Consider the following 20,684-nt stretch of genomic DNA (forward strand, 5'->3'; position numbering starts at 1 on the left):
ATGACCTGATGATACCTGATGATACCTGATGATGACCTGATGATGACCTGATGATGACCTGATGATGACCTGATGATACCTGATGATGACCTGATGATGACCTAATGATACCTGATGATGACCTGATGATGACCTGATGATACCTGATGATGACCTAATGATGACCTGATGATGACCTGATGATGACCTGATGATACCTGATGATACCTGATGATGACCTAATGATACCTGATGATGACCTGATGATACCTGATGATACCTGATGATGACCTGATGATGACCTGATGATGACCTGATGATGACCTGATGATGACCTGATGATACCTGATGATACCTGATGATGACCTAATGATACCTGATGATGACCTGATGATACCTGATGATGACCCGATGATGACCTGATGATACCTGATGATGACCCGATGATGACCTGATGATACCTGATGATGACCTAATGATGACCTAATGATGACCCGATGATACCTGATGATGACCCGATGATACCTGATGATGACCCGATGATACCTGATGATGACCTGCTGATGACCCGATGATGACCTGATGATACCTGATGATGACCTGATGATGACCTGATGATGACCTGATGATACCTGATGATACCTGATGATGACCTAATGATGACCTGATGATGACCTGATGATGACCTGATGATACCTGATGATACCTGATGATGACCTAATGATGACCTGATGATGACCTGATGATGACCTGATGATACCTGATGATGACCCGATGATGACCTGATACCTGATGATGACCCGATGATGACCTGATGATACCTGATGATGACCTAATGATGACCTAATGATGACCCGATGATACCTGATGATGACCCGATGATACCTGATGATGACCTGCTGATGACCCGATGATGACCTGATGATGACCCGATGATGACCTGATGATACCTGATGATACCCGATGATGACCTAATGATACCTGATGATGACCCGATGATGACCTGATACCTGATGATGACCCGATGATGACCTGATGATACCTGATGATGACCTAATGATGACCTAATGATGACCCGATGATACCTGATGATGACCCGATGATACCTGATGATGACCTGCTGATGACCCGATGATGACCTGATGATGACCCGATGATGACCTGATGATACCTGATGATGACCTGCTGATGACCTGATGATACCTGATGATGACCTGATGATGACCTGATGATACCTGATGATGACCTGCTGATGACCTGATGATACCTGATGATGACCTGATGATACCTGATGATGACCTGATGATGACCTGATGATGACCCGATGATGACCTGATGATGACCCGATGATGACCTAATGATGACCCGATGATGACCCGATGATGACCCGATGATGACCTAATGATGACCTGATGATGACCTGATGATACCTGATGATGACCTGATGATGACCTGATGATGACCCGATGATGACCCGATGATGACCCGATGATGACCTGATGATGACCTGATGATACCTGATGATGACCTGCTGATGACCTGATGATACCTGATGATGACCTGATGATACCTGATGATGACCTGATGATGACCTGATGATGACCCGATGATGACCCGATGATGACCCGATGATGACCTGATGATGACCCGATGATGACCTGATGATGACCCGATGATGACCCGATGATGACCTGATGATGACCTGATGATGACCCGATGATGACCCGATGATGACCCGATGATGACCCGATGATGACCCGATGATGACCTGATGATACCTGATGATGACCTGATGATACCTGATGATGACCTGATGATGACCTGATGATGACCCGATGATGACCCGATGATGACCCGATGATGACCTGATGATGACCCGATGATGACCCGATGATGACCTGATGATGACCTGATGATGACCTGATGATGACCCGATGATGACCCGATGATGACCTGATGATGACCTGATGATGACCCGATGATGACCTTATGATGACCCGATGAATAGAATAGAATAGCATTTATTGTCATTGAACAGGATTCAACGAAATTTCTATTGCAACTCCCCTGCAAAAAGTCAAAATATACAATATTAAATAAACAAACACACAATAATAATATATACAACTAAAATTAACTAAAGACACTCAACCACACCAAAGAAGAAGCAGCAGGTCCAATTATGGTAAAGTGCAGATGATGTGACAGTGCAAGTGCAATGGCTTTGTGGGGTGGGGGTGTGTGGGGGGGGGGGTGTATGTGAGGTTATGATATGTGTGGGAGGGGGCGGCAGGGAGTAATGGCTCTGACGGCTGTGGGGAAGAAACTGTTTCTCAGTCTGTTTGTTGTAGTCCGTATATTCCTGAACCGCTTGCCTGATGGCAGCGGCACAAACAGTCTGTGGCCCGGGTGGCTGGAATCCATGGCTATGGATCCAGCTCTCTTCTTGACCCGGCCTATGTAAATAGAGTCCAGGTCCGGGAGGGGGCATCCCACAATGCCTTGTGCTGTTCTCACCACCTGTGTCAGTTGTTTCCTCTCCAGTGCTGTGCAGCTACCATACCACACAGTCACGTTGAGGCAGAGGACGCTCTCGATCGTCGCCCTGTAAAAGTTCACGAGCAGCCGTGAGGAAAGTCCAGCCCGTCTCAGTTTCCTGAGGAAGAAGAGCCTTTGTTGTGCTTTCTTCACCAGGTGGGAGGTGTTGGTATTCCAGGAGAGGTCAGAGGTGATGTGGAGGCCCAGGAACTTGATGTTGTCCACACGCTCCACCTCTTCTCCATCTATGAGAAGGGAGTGTGACCCGTCCTCCTGGACCTTCTGTAGTCCACAATGACCTCCTTGGTCTTCCCTGTGTTCAGCACCAAGTTATTGGCTGAACACCACTGAGTGAGCTGCAGAATCTCCTCTCTGTAGTGGGTCTCGTTGTTGTCTGAAATGAGACCCACTACTGTTGTGTCGTCCGCAAACTTGACGACTGTGTTGGTGGGTGGATGGCAACGCAGTCGTGTGTAAACAGGGTGAAGAGAGCTGGGCTGAGCACACAGCCCTGCGGCGTGCCTGTGTTGAGGACCAGTGGGGACGATGTTGAGCCACCTATTCTCACCACCTGAGGCCTGTTGGTGAGGAAGTCTCTGATCCAGTGGCACAGTGAAGCAGGCAGCCCCACCTTGAGTAGCTTCAGCACCAGCTTGTCTGGGATGACGGTGTTAAATGCTGAGCTGAAGTCTACAAATAGCATCCTGACGTAGGTGTTGGGATGCTGCAGATGGGTCAGGGCTGTGTGCAGAGTGATGGAGACAGCATCCTCTGTTGACCGGTTCGCTCTGTAGGCGAACTGGAGGCTGTCCAGGTCTGCAGAGATGAAGTGTCTGATGTACCTCAGAAGAATCCTCTCAAAGCACTTCATGATCACCGGGGTCAGAGCGATGGGCCGGTAATCGTTCAGGCTGGTGATGGTCGTCTTCTTCGGTACAGGGATGATGGTGGAAGACTTGAGACACTCAGGAACCATGGTGAACTGCAGGGACAGATTGAAAATGTCCAGAAACACTCCTGCCAGCTGGTCGGCGCACGTTTTCAGCGTCTGGCCTGACACCTTGTCCGGTCCTGTAGCTTTGCGGGTGTTGATCCTCCTCAGGGTGGACGTCACCTGGTGCTGCTGCAGGACGAGAGGCTGGTACTGCTCTTCCAGTCGGGGTAGATGTACAGCTTCTCTGCTGCCCACTGTGTCAAAGCGGGCAAAGAAGCTGTTTAAGGTGTCAGGCAGGGTGGGGTCGCGGCTGGTCAGCTGAGTGCTGTGTTTGTAGTCTGTCATGGTCCTGATGCCTCTCCACATGCTACTGGGGTTGTTGTTGATGAAGTGTTCCTCAATCCGCTGTTTGTACTGGAGCTTGGCCTGCTTAATTCCTTTTTTCAGTTCCGACCGGGCCCTGCTATAAGCCAACCTGTCTCCAGATCTGTAGGCAGCATCCCGGGCTTTCAGCAGGGCCCGTACTGTGCTGTCCAGCCATGGTTTCTGGTTTGGAAACACTTTTATGGTCTTAACAGGGAGGACAGCATCGGTGCAGAACTGAATATAGGACAGAACGGACGATGAGTATTCCTCCAAGTCTGCTCCGTCCCTGAACACACTCCAGTCTGTGTGCTCAAAGCAGTCCTGAAGTGCAGAGGAGGCCTCCTCAGTCCAGACCTGAACTATTCTGGTGGTCGGCTTAGTTCTGCAGGCCAGAGGCTTGTAGACGGGAATCAGCTCCACTGAGATGTGGTCAGACATGCCCAGATGTGGACCTGCTACAGCCTTGTAGGCTCCGGGGTATTGCAGTAAACCTGATCCAAAATGTTATTGTCTCTGGTGGGAAAGTTTATGAACTTGTGGAATTTGGGAAACACAGCCTTCAGTTCCACGTGGTTAAAGTCCCCCGCCACAATCATGGCCGCCTCCGGGTTGGAGTTCATCTGCCCGCTGATCAGGCAGTATAGCTCCTCTAATGCTAACTTAGCATTAGCCCGCGGTGGTATGTAGACGGCCACGATCACAATGGACGAGAGTTCTCTCACCAACTTGAAGGGTCTGCATTTCACCGCCAGATATTCCAAGTCAGGAGAGCAGAATGTGCCGACAGAGTGTGTGACCGTACACCAGGCATTGTGTACATACAGTGCCAAACCTCCGCCTCTGCTCTTACCCGAAGCTGCCGTCCGATCCGCCCGGAACAGAGCGCGCCCCGTTATCTCCACCGCTGAGTCTGGGATGTTTTCATCCAGCCAGGTCTCTGTGACAACAGTCACACAGCTGTCCATCCGGCGAGAGATAATTCGGAGTCGCACCTCGTCGATTTTGTTGACGAGGGATCTGGCGTTGGCGAGGAAGAGGCTGGGGAGGGCCGGTCTGTGAGGGCCGGTCTGTGAGGGCCGGTCTGTGAGGGCCGATCTGTGAGGGCCGGTCTGTGAGGGCCGATCTGTGAGGGCCGGTGTGTGAGGGCCGGTCTGTGAGGGCCGGTCTGTGAGGGCCGGTGTGTGAGGGCCGGTCTGTGAGGGTTAGCTTGTAGCCTAGCACGCACGCCGGCTCTCTTGCCCCTCTTTTGTTTGCGCTGCCTCCTCCGTCGCCTTCGCAGCAGGGGGGGAATGATCATAGTCCCAGGTGTTCGAAGCAGCTCTGGAGGAATAAAGTCCAGCTTGGTGGGTGTGTGAAGTCCAAACTGTGCCCCTATGTTCCACAGTTCTGATCTGCTATAAGTTGTCAAGGCTTCCAGTAGTGTGTTGAGCGAAGACATCAATAAAAACAGGCTAACAAAAACGAAAACACGGGAGCTCCGAGCCGCTGCGTCTACACGCGCCGCCATCTTGGAGACCTGATGACCTGATGATGACCTAATGATGACCCGATGATGACCTGATGATGACCTTATGATGACCCGATGATGACCTGATGATGACCTTATGATGACCCGATGATGACCTAATGATGACCCGATGATGACCCGATGATGACCTGATGATGACCTAATGATGACCCGATGATGACCTTATGATGACCCGATGATGACCCGATGATGACCTAATGATGACCTGATGATGACCTAATGATGACCCGATGATGACCTGATGATGACCCGATGATGACCTGATGATGACCTAATGATGACCTGATGATGACCTAATGATGACCCGATGATGACCCGATGATGACCTAATGATGACCTGATGATGACCTAATGATGACCTGATGATGACCTAATAATGACCCGATGATGACCTGATGATGACCTAATGATGACCCGATGATGACCTAATGATGACCCGATGATGACCCGATGATGACCTAATGATGACCCGATGATGACCTGATGATGACCTGATGATGACCTAATGATGACCCGATGATACCTGATGATGACCTGATGATGACCCGATGATGACCTGATGATGACCTAATGATGACCTAATGATGACCTGATGATGACCCGATGATGACCTGATGATGACCTAATGATGACCCGATGATACCTGATGATGACCTGATGATGACCTGATGATGACCTAATGATGACCCGATGATGACCTGATGATGACCTAATGATGACCCGATGATACCTGATGATGACCTAATGATGACCCGATGATGACCTTATGATGACCTGATGATGACCTAATGATGACCCGATGATGACCTGATGATGACCTGATGATGACCTAATGATGACCCGATGATGACCTTATGATGACCTGATGATGACCTGATGATGACCTGATGATGACCTGATGATACCTGATGATGACCCGATGATGACCTAATGATGACCCGATGATGACCCGATGATGACCTGATCACATTAACAGAGAAATTCTTCCGTTTATTTTTGTTTCACTACAGGTGAGAATATTATGGGATGTTTAACGTTCATCCAGCGCAGTGTTTGGACCGGAACCGCCCGCCGGTACAAACAGGTTCATTACGTTAATATGTGACGTTATTGTGACATAACAGCAATAATAAATCACAAGTTGCTTCATTATGTGGAAACCTTATAATAAACTGAGCAGAGATGATGGATGAACAACGATCACAAGATTCCAAACGTTGTTATGTAACAGGATTCCTGAACATTTACATCTTTCACTAAGGAAGGTCGCCATTTTCCATCGGTACAATGCATGCTGGGACCATGACGCAGGCGTTATACAGCCAATAAACACACACACCTACACCTACACACACACACCTACACACACACACATCTACACACACACCTACACACACACACATCTACACATACACACATCTACACACACACACATTCACATCTACACACACAAACACACATCTACACACACATCTACACACACACACACACATCTACACACACATCCACATCTACACACACATCTACACACACACATCCACATCTACACACACATCTACATACACACACATCTACACACACATCTACACACACACAGATCCACATCCACACATTCACATCTACACACACACATCTACACACACATCCACACACACATCTACACACACATCCACACACACATCCACACACACACATTCACATCTACACACACATCCACACACACACACACACACACACATCTACACACACACACATTCACATCTACACACACATCTACATACACACATCTACACACACACACATCTACATACACACACATCTACATACACACACATCTACATACACACACATCTACACACACACACATCTACACACACATCCACACACACATCTACACACACATCTACACACACATCTACACACACATCCACACACACATCCACACACACATCTACACACACATCTACACACACACACATCCACATCTACACACACATCTACATACACACACATCTACACACACATCTACACACACAGATCCACATCCACACATTCACATCTACACACACACATCTACACACACATCCACACACACATCTACACACACATCCACACACACATCCACACACACACACATTCACATCTACACACACATCCACACACACACACACACACACATCTACACACACACATTCACATCTACACACACATCTACATACACACACATCTACACACACACACATCTACATACACACACATCTACATACACACACATCTACATACACACACATCTACACACACACACATCTACACACACATCCACACACACATCTACACACACATCTACACACACACACATTCACATCTACACACACATCTACATACACACACATCTACACACACACACATCTACACACACACACATCCACATCTACACACACATCTACATACACACACATCTACATACACACACATCTACACACGCACACACATCTACACACACACACATTCACATCTACACACACACATCTACACACACATCCACACACACATCTACACACACACACACAAACACATCTACACACACAAACACACATCTACACACACATCCACATCTACACACACACATTCACATCTACACACACACATCTACACACACATCCACACACACATCTACACACACACACACAAACACATCTACACACACAAACACACACATCTACACACACACACATCTACACACACACACATTCACATCTACACACACATCCACACACACATCTACACACACATCTACACACACACACATTCACATCTACACACACATCTACACACACATCTACACACACACACACATCTACACACACATCTACATACACACACATCTACACACACACACACACACATCTACACACACACACATTCACATCTCTACACACATCTACACACACACACACATCTACACACACACACACATTCACATCTCTACACACATCTACACACACACACACACATCTACACACACATCTACAGACACACCTACACACACATCTACACACACACACATCCACACACACACACACACACACCCACACACACATCTACACACACATCTACACACACATCCACATCTACACACACATCTACACACACACACATCTACACACATCTACACACACACACATCCACACACACACACACATCTACACACACATCCACATCTACACACACATCTACACACACATCTACACACACATCTACACACACATCTACACACACATCTACACACACACACATCTACACACACACACACATCTACACACACACACACATCTACACACACACATCCACATCTACACACACATCTACATACACACACATCTACACACACACACCACACATCTACACACACACATTCACATCTACACACACATCCACACACACATCTACACACACACACATTCACATCTCTACACACATCTACACACACACACACATCTACACACACACACACATTCACATCTCTACACACACATACACACACACACACACATCTACAGACACATCTACACACACATCTACAGACACACCTACACACACATCTACACACACACACATCCACACACACACACACACACACCCACACACACACATCTACACACACATCTACACACACATCCACATCTACACACACATCTACACACACACACATCTACACACACATCTACAGACACACACATCCACACACACACACACACATCTACACACACATCCACATCTACACACACATCTACACACACATCTACACACACATCTACACACACATCTACACACACATCTACACACACACACACATCTACACACACACACACATCTACACACACACACACATCTACACACACACACATCCACATCTACACACACATCTACACACACATCTACACACACATCTACACACATCCACATCCACACACACATCTACACACACAAACACACACATCTACACACACACACATCTACACACACACACATTCACATCTACACACACACATCTACACACACATCCACACACACATCTACACACACACACACAAACACATCTACACACACATCTACACACACATCCACATCCACACACACATCTACACACACACACATCTACACACACACACATCCACACACACATACACACACACACACATTCACATCTACACACACATCCACACACACATCTACACACACATCTACACACACACACACATCTACACACACACACATTCACATCTCTACACACATCTACACACACACACACATCTACACACATCTACACACACACATCCACACACACACACACACACACACATATCTACACACACATCTACACACACACACACACATCTACACACACATCTACACACACACACACATCTACACACACACACATTCACATCTACACACACATCTACACACACATCTACACACACACACACATCTACACACACATCCACATCTACACACACATCTACACACACATCTACACACACATCTACACACACATCTACACACACATCTACACACACATCTACACACACACACATCTACACACACACACATTCACATCTACACACACAAACACACATCTACACACACATCTACACACACACACACATCTACACACACATCTACACACGCACACACATCTACACACACACACATCCACATCTACACACACATCTACACACACACACATCTACACACACACACACATCTACACACACACACATCCACATCTACACACACATCTACACACACACATCTACACACACAAACACACATCTACACACACATCTACACACACACATCTACACACACATTCACATCTACACACACATCTACACACACACACACATCTACACACACACACATTCACATCTACACACACATCTACACACACATCTGCATACACACACATCTACACACACATCTACACACACACAGATCCACATCCACACACACATCTACACACACATCTACATACACACACATCTACACACACATCTACACACACACACACACATCTACACACACATCTACATACACACACATCTACACACACACACACACATCTACACACACATCTACACACACACAGATCCACATCCACACACACATCTACACACACACATTCACATCTACACACACAAACACACATCTACACACACATCTACACACACACATCTACACACACATCCACACACACATTCACATCTACACACACATCTACACACACACACACATCTACACACACACATCCACATCTACACACACATCTACATACACACACATCTACACACACACACACACACACATCCACATCTACACACACATCTACATACACACACATCTACACACACATCTACACACACAGATCCACATCCACACACACATCTACACACACACACATCTACACACACATCTACATACACACACATCTACACACACACACATCTACACACACATCTACACACACACACCACACACACACACATCTACACACACATCTACATACACACACATCTACACACACACACACACACACATCTACACACACACAGATCCACATCCACACACACATCTACACACACAAACACACATCTACACACACACATCTACACACACATCCACACACACATCCACACACACACACATTCACATCCACACACACATCTACACACACATCTACACTTACACACATCCACACACACACACACACACACACACACACACACACATCTACACACACATTCACATCTACACACACATCTACACACACAACACACACACACATCTACACACACACACATCCACATCTACACACACATCTACACACACACAGATCCACATCCACACACACATCTACACACACATCTACACACACATTCACATCTACACACACATCTACACACACATCTACACACGCACACACATCTACACACACATCCACATCTACACACACATCTACACACACACACATCTACACACACATCCACACACATCTACACACACACACAAACACATCTACACACACATCTACACACACATCTGCACACACATCTACACACACAAACACACACATCTACACACACATCTACACTTACACACATCCACACACACACACATCTACACACACATCCACACACACATCTACACACACAAACACACACATCTACACACACACACACATTCACATCTACACACACATCCACACACACTCTACACACACTCTACACTTACACACATCCACACACACACACATCTACATCCACATCCACACACACTCTACACACACACACATCTACACACACACACATCCACACACACATCCACACACACACACACACACATTCACATCTACACACACATCCACACACACATCTACACACACATCTACACTTACACACATCCACACACACACACATCTACATCCACATCCACACACACATCTACACACACAAACACACACATCTACACACACACACATCTACACACACACACATCCACACACACACACATCTACACACACATCCACATCTACACACACATCTACACACACACACACATCTACACACACACACATCCACATCTACACACACATCTACACACACACACATCCACACACACATCTACACACACATCTACACACACATCTACACACACACACATTCACATCTCTACACACATCTACACACACACACACATCTACACACACACACACATTCACATCTCTACACACATCTACACACACACACACACATCTACACACACATCTACACACACACCTACACACACATCTACACACACACATCCACACACACACACACACACACACCCACACACACACATCTACACACACATCTACACACACATCCACATCTACACACACATCTACACACACACACATCTACACACACATCTACAGACACACACATCCACACACACACACACACACACACCCACACACACACATCTACACACACATCTACACACACATCCACATCTACACACACATCTACACACACATCTACACACACACACATCTACACACACATCTACACACACACACATCTACACACACACACATCCACATCTACACACACATCTACACACACACACATCTACACACACATCTACACACATCTACACACATCCACATCCACACACACATCTACACACACAAACACACACATCTACACACACACACATCTACACACACATCCACACACACATCTACACACACACACACAAACACATCTACACACACATCTACACACACATCCACATCCACACACACATCTACACACACACACATCTACACACACACACATCCACACACACATACACACACACACACATTCACATCTACACACATCCACACACACATCTACACACACATCTACACACACACACATTCACATCTCTACACACATCTACACACACACACACACATCTACACACACACACATTCACATCTCTACACACATCTACACACACACACACACATCTACACACACATCTACACACACACACATCCACACACACACACACACACATATCTACACACACATCTACAGACACACACACACATCTACACACACATCTACACACACACACACATCTACACACACACACATTCACATCTACACACACATCTACACACACACACACATCTACACACACATCCACATCTACACACACATCTACATACACACACATCTACACACACACACACTACACACACATCCACATCTACACACACATCTACACACACATCTACACACACATCTACACACACATCACACACACACACATCTACACACACACACATTCACATCTACACACACAAACACACATCTACACACACATCTACACACGCACACACATCTACACACACATCTACACACACACACACATCTACACACACACATCCACATCTACACACACATCTACACACACACACATCTACACACACACACACATCTACACACACACACATCCACATCTACACACACATCTACACACACACACATCTACACACACAAACACACATCTACACACACATCTACACACACACATCTACACACACATTCACATCTACACACACATCTACACACACACACACATCTACACACACACACATTCACATCTACACACATCTACACACACATCTGCATACACACACATCTACACACACATCTACACACACACAGATCCACATCCACACACACATCTACACACACATCTACATACACACACATCTACACACACATCTACACACACACACACACATCTACACACACATCTACATACACACACATCTACACACACACACACACATCTACACACACATCTACACACACACAGATCCACATCCACACACACATCTACACACACACACATTCACATCTACACACACAAACACACATCTACACACACATCTACACACACACACTACACACACATCCACACACACATTCACATCTACACACACATCTACACACACACACACATCTACACACACACATCCACATCTACACACACATCTACATACACACACATCTACACACACATCTACACACACACAGATCCACATCCACACACACATCTACACCACACACACATCTACACACACATCTACATACACACACATCTACACACACACACACATCTACACACACATCTACACACACACACACACACACACACACACACATCTACACACACATCTACATACACACACATCTACACACACACACACACACACATCTACACACACACAGATCCACATCCACACACACATCTACACACACAAACACACATCTACACACACACATCTACACACACATCCACACACACATCCACACACACACACATTCACATCCACACACACATCTACACACACATCTACACTTACACACATCCACACACACACACACACACACACACACACACACACACACACACACACATCTACACACACATTCACATCTACACACACATCTACACACACATCTACACACACACACACATCTACACACACACAGATCCACATCCACACACACATCTACACACACATCTACACACACATTCACATCTACACACACATCTACACACACATCTACACACGCACACACATCTACACACACATCCACATCTACACACACATCTACACACACACACATCTACACACACATCCACACACACATCTACACACACACACACAAACACATCTACACACACATCTACACACACATCTACACACACATCTACACACACATCTACACACACATCCACATCCACACTCACATCCACACACACATCCACACACACACACACACATCTACACACACACACACACATTCACATCTACACACACATCCACACACACATCTACACACACATCTACACTTACACACATCCACACACACACACATCTACATCCACATCCACACACACATCTACACACACACACATCTACACACACACACATCCACACACACATCCACACACACACACACACATTCACATCTACACACACATCCACACACACATCTACACACACATCTACACTTACACACATCCACACACACACACATCTACATCCACATCCACACACACATCTACACACACAAACACACACATCTACACACACACACATCTACACACACACACATCCACACACACACACATCTACACACACATCCACATCTACACACACATCTACACACACACACACATCTACACACACACACATCCACATCTACACACACATCTACACACACACACATCCACACACACATCTACACACATCTACACACACATCTACACACACACACACATCTACACACACACATCCACATCTACACACACATCTACACACACATCCACACACACATCTACACACACATCTACACACACATCTACACACACATCCACACACACATCTACACACACATCTACACACACATCTACACACACATCTACACACACATTCACATCTACACACACATCTACACACACACACATCCACATCTACACACACATCTACACACACATCCACATCTACACACACATCTACACACACATCTACATCTACACACACATCTACACACACATCTACACACACACACACACATTCACATCTACACACACATCTACACACACATCTACACACACATCTACACACACATCTACATCCACATCTACACACACATCTACACACACATCTACACACACATCTACATCTACACACACATCTACACACACACACACACATTCACATCTACACACACACACATCGACACACACATCCACATCTACACACACATCTACACACACATCTACACACACACACACATCCACATCTACACACACATCTACACACACACACACACACACACAGGGTGGTGGAGGCTGAGCAGGGCAGCCATTAATCTGTTCTTAGCACCAACCACACGTCAACTACCCAGGATGCATTGTGACATAAACAACATGGCGACACGGTGGATGATGTTATTTTATTTAAATGTATAAAATCTAAACAACCTGCTGCATTTCTACTGGAATATTTCTACATCTGGATGAAACTTTACTTAGAAAGCAATTAGAAATGAATCTGGATGAAAATATGTTGATGATATCCATACAGATCTTTATAAATTAACATGAAATGCAGTGCCTGCTCTCCCTCTGGGGTCAGGGGTCATCAGTCAGGATGGATTCATACAGCTTCTCCAGCCGTGGATCCAGACCCGAGGAAACCCAGCAGTAGCCGTCCGCCGTGGTTTTCTTCTTCTTCACCTCCGTTTTGGAGCGACTGCAGCGGAAGATGGCGATGAAGAGAGTCAGAGCGACGAGGGCGAGCAGCGGGACGACCGAGCCCAGGACGCAGATCAGCACCCTGTTCCCGGCCGAGGCGTCCTCAGCGGACACCGGGGACTGGTTCCTCAGCTGGTCTGTGACGTTGACCAGCTCAGGCAGCGGGGCGTCGGTGTGGGGGGACTGGCGCTGCAGCTCCACGGCGGTCCTGTGTGTCCTCCTGTCCTCTGCTGGGGCGGCTGAGGAGACGGGCTGCCGGGTCGACACAAAGGTCGTGGACTCCTGAGTCTCCGGCTTCAAGCAGCTGAAGCTGCCGATTGTATTGATGCATGTGAGGAGACGGGGGCAAGGGTCACCGGCGCATTCGTCCACGTCCACGCAGGACGGTCCGTCTCCGAACGGTCCGTCTCCGGACTCACGGAAACCGTCCTGGCAGAGGCAGGAGAAGGTTCCCCCAGAGTTCACACAGCCGTGCTCACACACCAGGCCTCCACACTCGTTCACATGCCTGCATTCGCCGTCCGTCAGGCGGAAGCCGTCCCCGCACACGCACCTGTAGCTGCCGACCGTGTTGACGCAGCTGCCGTAGTCGCAGGCCTGAGAGAGACACTCGTCCACGTCGGAGCAGTTCCGCTGGTTTTCACTCAGTTTGAAGCCACTGGGACATCTGCAGGAAACGCCGTCCTCGCTCATCACACAGCTGTGCTCGCAGGTATCGGGTCGGCACAGGTCCGTCATCCTGCAGGAGAACCCGTCCTTTTCCAGCTCCCAACCTTCTCTGCAGGAGCACCGAACAGTTCCTCCGTCCTGCCGGCACTTCTGTGCACAGCCTCCGTTGTTCTTCTGACAGTTCTGGGTTTCCTGCTTGCAGAACGGCCCGGGAGGGCTCCAGGCGTAGGCACCGTCCAGGTTTCTGCACTGAGACGAAGTCGTCTCGTGGCCACCGCAAAAGATTCTGGCCCTCGTCCCGTACGGAAGCAGCTTTAGCTCAGTTTTTAGAGGCTCCTTTACAAAAATCGACTCATAGACGATCTTTCCAGGCCCCTGCAGAACCAGAGGGGAGCACATCCCCTGGAAGTAAAACTTACAAGCATAAGAAGCTTTTTTACTACAAACTCCTTGGGTCCATTTCAGCGGTTCCTGGTCTGAGAAGGTGTAAACCACCCTCACACATCTCTCCAAGGTGCATGTGAAGGGAGGCTCTTGTTCCCAGTTGGAATATAGGGACTCTTCGTCCCCAGAGACCCATTTGAACCCTCGGAGAGGCCTGCCAGGGAGAACGCAGTCCTGTTTTTTCAGCTTCAATCCGATCCAGACCTTTAAAGTCGGGTCAGGTCGTTGTTTTTCAACCAGCAAGAGAAGTGAGCGCAGATCTTCCTCCTCCTTTCTGTCTCTGAGAGTCATCAGGTACCCGCCGTCATCCTCGCAGCGGTTCTGGGCCTTTTGAAAGCCAACGGGCTCCATGTTCAGGACAAAGCAGGCTTTAGGGGTGCACAGCATCTCCTGTTTGGCTGCTGATGATCCTCCCAAGCTGCTGATGAGCAGCAGGAGGAAGATCAACAACATGGCTGCTGTGCAGAGAGTTTCAGGGAGAATGGAGGCCGGTCTGCAGCGGTCCAGTCATGGCTGAAGGAGAACTGATGTGAATCTGCTGAGATGTTGGTGCTCCGGCATCCTGTTTGGGAGCCAAACTGAAGACGGAAGTGTTGTCCAGCAGCAGAAACTGGGCCGGTTCCGTTCAGCAGCAGAAACAATGAGAGGCAGGGTTCTGTTATGACTGGTCCTCCAGATGTCTCCGGCTGCAGCCGACTCCAGAGGAGGGAAACAGACCGCTGTTATTGTGGCGCCTCACAATGCAGAGGTCAGAGCTGCAGGAACACTGCTACCGGGAATTCACCTTTGACCTTTGTCATTGTTTTGTTGCAAGAAATCAGCTGAGCAGCTTTTTATAATGTACAGTGAAGCCAACAATGATCCTGGTCCTGGAACTGGTCCTGGATCTGGTCCTGGATTGTTGTTGGCTTCATTGTACATTATAAAATGATGGTTAAATGGTGTGATAGTGGTTGGATGATGGTTGGATGATGGTTGGATGATGGTTGGATGATGGTTGGATGGTGGTTGGATGATGGTTGGATGATGGTTGGATGATGGTTGGATGGTGGTTGGATGGTGGTTGGATGATGGTTGGATGGTGGTTGGATGATGGTTGGATGGTGGTTGGATGATGGTTGGATGGTGGTTGGATGATGGTTGGATGATGGTTGGATGATGGTTGGATGGTGGTTGGATGATGGTTGGATGGTGGTTGGATGATGGTTGGATGGTGGTTGGATGGTGGTTGGATGATGGTTGGATGATGGTTGGATGGTGGTTGGATGGTGGTTGGATGATGGTAGGATGGTGGTTGGATGGTGGTTGGATGGTGGTTGGATGATGGTTGGATGGTGGTTGGATGGTGGTTGGATGGTGGTTGGATGGTGGTTGGATGATGGTTGGATGATGGTTGGATGGTGGTTGGATGATGGTTGGATGCTCGGTTCCCAGCCTCCGCCTGTTATGACCCCAGAACGTTCTCAGTCAAAGCAGGAAGTTCCTGGAACAATGGCAGGAAACTCAGGACTGGAGCCTCCACCCACCGACACGCTGATCCCTCAGGAAGCCTCAGGCTCGGTTCTAACAGAGCTAATGCATGTGGACTTGGGTCAAAGGTCAGCCTGTGCTGTATGATTCTGCTCGTCTTCCTCTTTATACGGGTTCAAAGGGAAATGGACTGAGTTCAGAACCAGAACTGGCAGAACCTCCATGCACCGATACGGATCTGAGGGGAACTCCTGGTTCCTTCAGGCTCAGGGAATCAAACCCATGACCCTCCGCCTCTCCTCAAAGTGTGAAACCCTCTTGAGCTCCTGGGTTAAAACAAAACATTAAAATCAGAGAAATCACTGCAGGTCCATAAACATGTTTAAGCCGAGATGAGCGTCATGCTGATGACGTCCAGCAGGGGGCACTGTCTGCATTGCTGGATTTCAGGGTTGCTTGTGTTTGCCTGAAACATGACAAAATGCCTTCAAATGACTTGAATCATTTCTCATAAAGTTACCATGAAAAGCTGAGCTTAAAGTCTGATCTGTAGCTGAACTGAACTGCTGAATCGTAACAAAGACTGATAGAAACCTCCATGTGGTGCATAAGCACTGAGACGGCCCCGGCGAACTGGGCCAGGTTAACGGTTTGCAGCTAAGGTTAGCATGTAGCTACCAGCTTCCTACAATCAACAGACTACAGGGATAATTGAAGGCTTTACGAACATCTGGAATTGGTCAAACATCTGGAATTGGTTCGTTAGGGTTATAAAATCCACTCAGTCCTGCATCACTGCAGCTGCTGCCAGAAACATCAAGACACAAGCTGGTTTCTAACCAGCAAGAGTCAAAGCAATTTCAGTCATTTGGATGATTTCATCTGTTCATAGAGAAACTGCTGACACCACAGAACCCTGCAGCCCGACCATCCAGGTACCAGCCGGTACCTGGATGATGGTACCGCCTGGTACACCGTTTCCCCTTGTGGGACAGAAACAATTTGATGCAATCTGTACTGTCTATTTCAGAAAAGGTATCTCACCTGGAGGCTCACCTGGAGGCTCACTGGCTGGTCCAGTAGAGGCATGACAGGAAGGTCCGACCACAGTCAGGAAGCTGACGGTTCCAATTCCAGATGGTTCTGGTTCCAAATAGCTTCAGGTTGAGCAAATATAAGATTGTTTTGGCTGTATGTAAACTTGTGGTTTCGGCACATGATCAGTTGACCTGGACGGTTCGGCCAATCAGTGAAGGGTAAACCTGCTGCTGCCTTCAGGCTAAACCCAGGTGAATTCTGGGACATGTTATGGAGGACACCCTCATATGAAATGTCCCAGTGTGACCTGGTTCTTCTGGTTCAGTGAATCCGGTTGTTTTTATTCCAAGTCATAAAACCTGATGACAAGAGTGAGTTTGGCCTGGAGGAAGGAAGCCAGAGATTCCTGTGAGAAGTGCAGCACCATGCGTCACCTTGCCGCCTCAGGATGCTGCTGGGATCCATTGGACTGCTCCTTCACATCAACAGGCCTTCACAGGAGCAGACCTTCACAGGAGCAGGCCTTCACAGGAGCAGGCCTTCACAGGAGCAGGCCTTCACAGGAGCAGGCCTTCACAGTCTTCCTGGTCAGTGCACACTGAGAGAGCAGTTAACCTGTTATTTTGCTTTTGCTCCTAAAAACCAATGCGAGTGTCAGGTTTGATCCTATTAGCATGTTAGCAATGATGTTTCTATAAATCTGGAGGAAGCCATGTTGTTTACATGTAGGCGGGAAGACGGATGTATTTATGATTCATAAATAATTTTGCTTTCATGCACTGAAAGCCCAACCAGGGCCTGTTGGTCCAACGAATCCTTTACAGACTCGTTCTGTTCAGTTTG

The 20,684-nt window shown here is 47.3% G+C and overlaps 1 protein-coding gene across 1 annotated transcript; it reads right to left on the reverse strand.

Annotated features, from left to right (window-relative positions):
• Nucleotides 1–15,900: 15,900 nt before the first annotated feature.
• Nucleotides 15,901–17,871, reverse strand: LOC129374851 (complement component C1q receptor). Its single transcript, XM_055053510.1, has one exon. The coding sequence runs from the start codon at nucleotides 17,784–17,786 to the stop codon at nucleotides 16,098–16,100; it is 1,689 nt and encodes a 562-aa protein (XP_054909485.1). The 5' UTR covers nucleotides 17,787–17,871; the 3' UTR covers nucleotides 15,901–16,097.
• Between the last annotated feature and the right edge of the window lie 2,813 nt (nucleotides 17,872–20,684).

Source organism: Poeciliopsis prolifica, unplaced genomic scaffold (assembly GCF_027474105.1).
Source record: "Poeciliopsis prolifica strain line A6 unplaced genomic scaffold, Auburn_PproV2 SCAFFOLD037, whole genome shotgun sequence".
NCBI classification, from domain to species: Eukaryota; Metazoa; Chordata; class Actinopteri; order Cyprinodontiformes; family Poeciliidae; genus Poeciliopsis; species Poeciliopsis prolifica.

What these genes read in the sequence shown, in the direction of transcription:
- LOC129374851 (XM_055053510.1), bottom strand. Translation starts at nt 17,786, where the DNA reads ATGTTGTTGATCTTCCTCCTGCTGCTCATCAGCAGCTTGGGAGGATCA.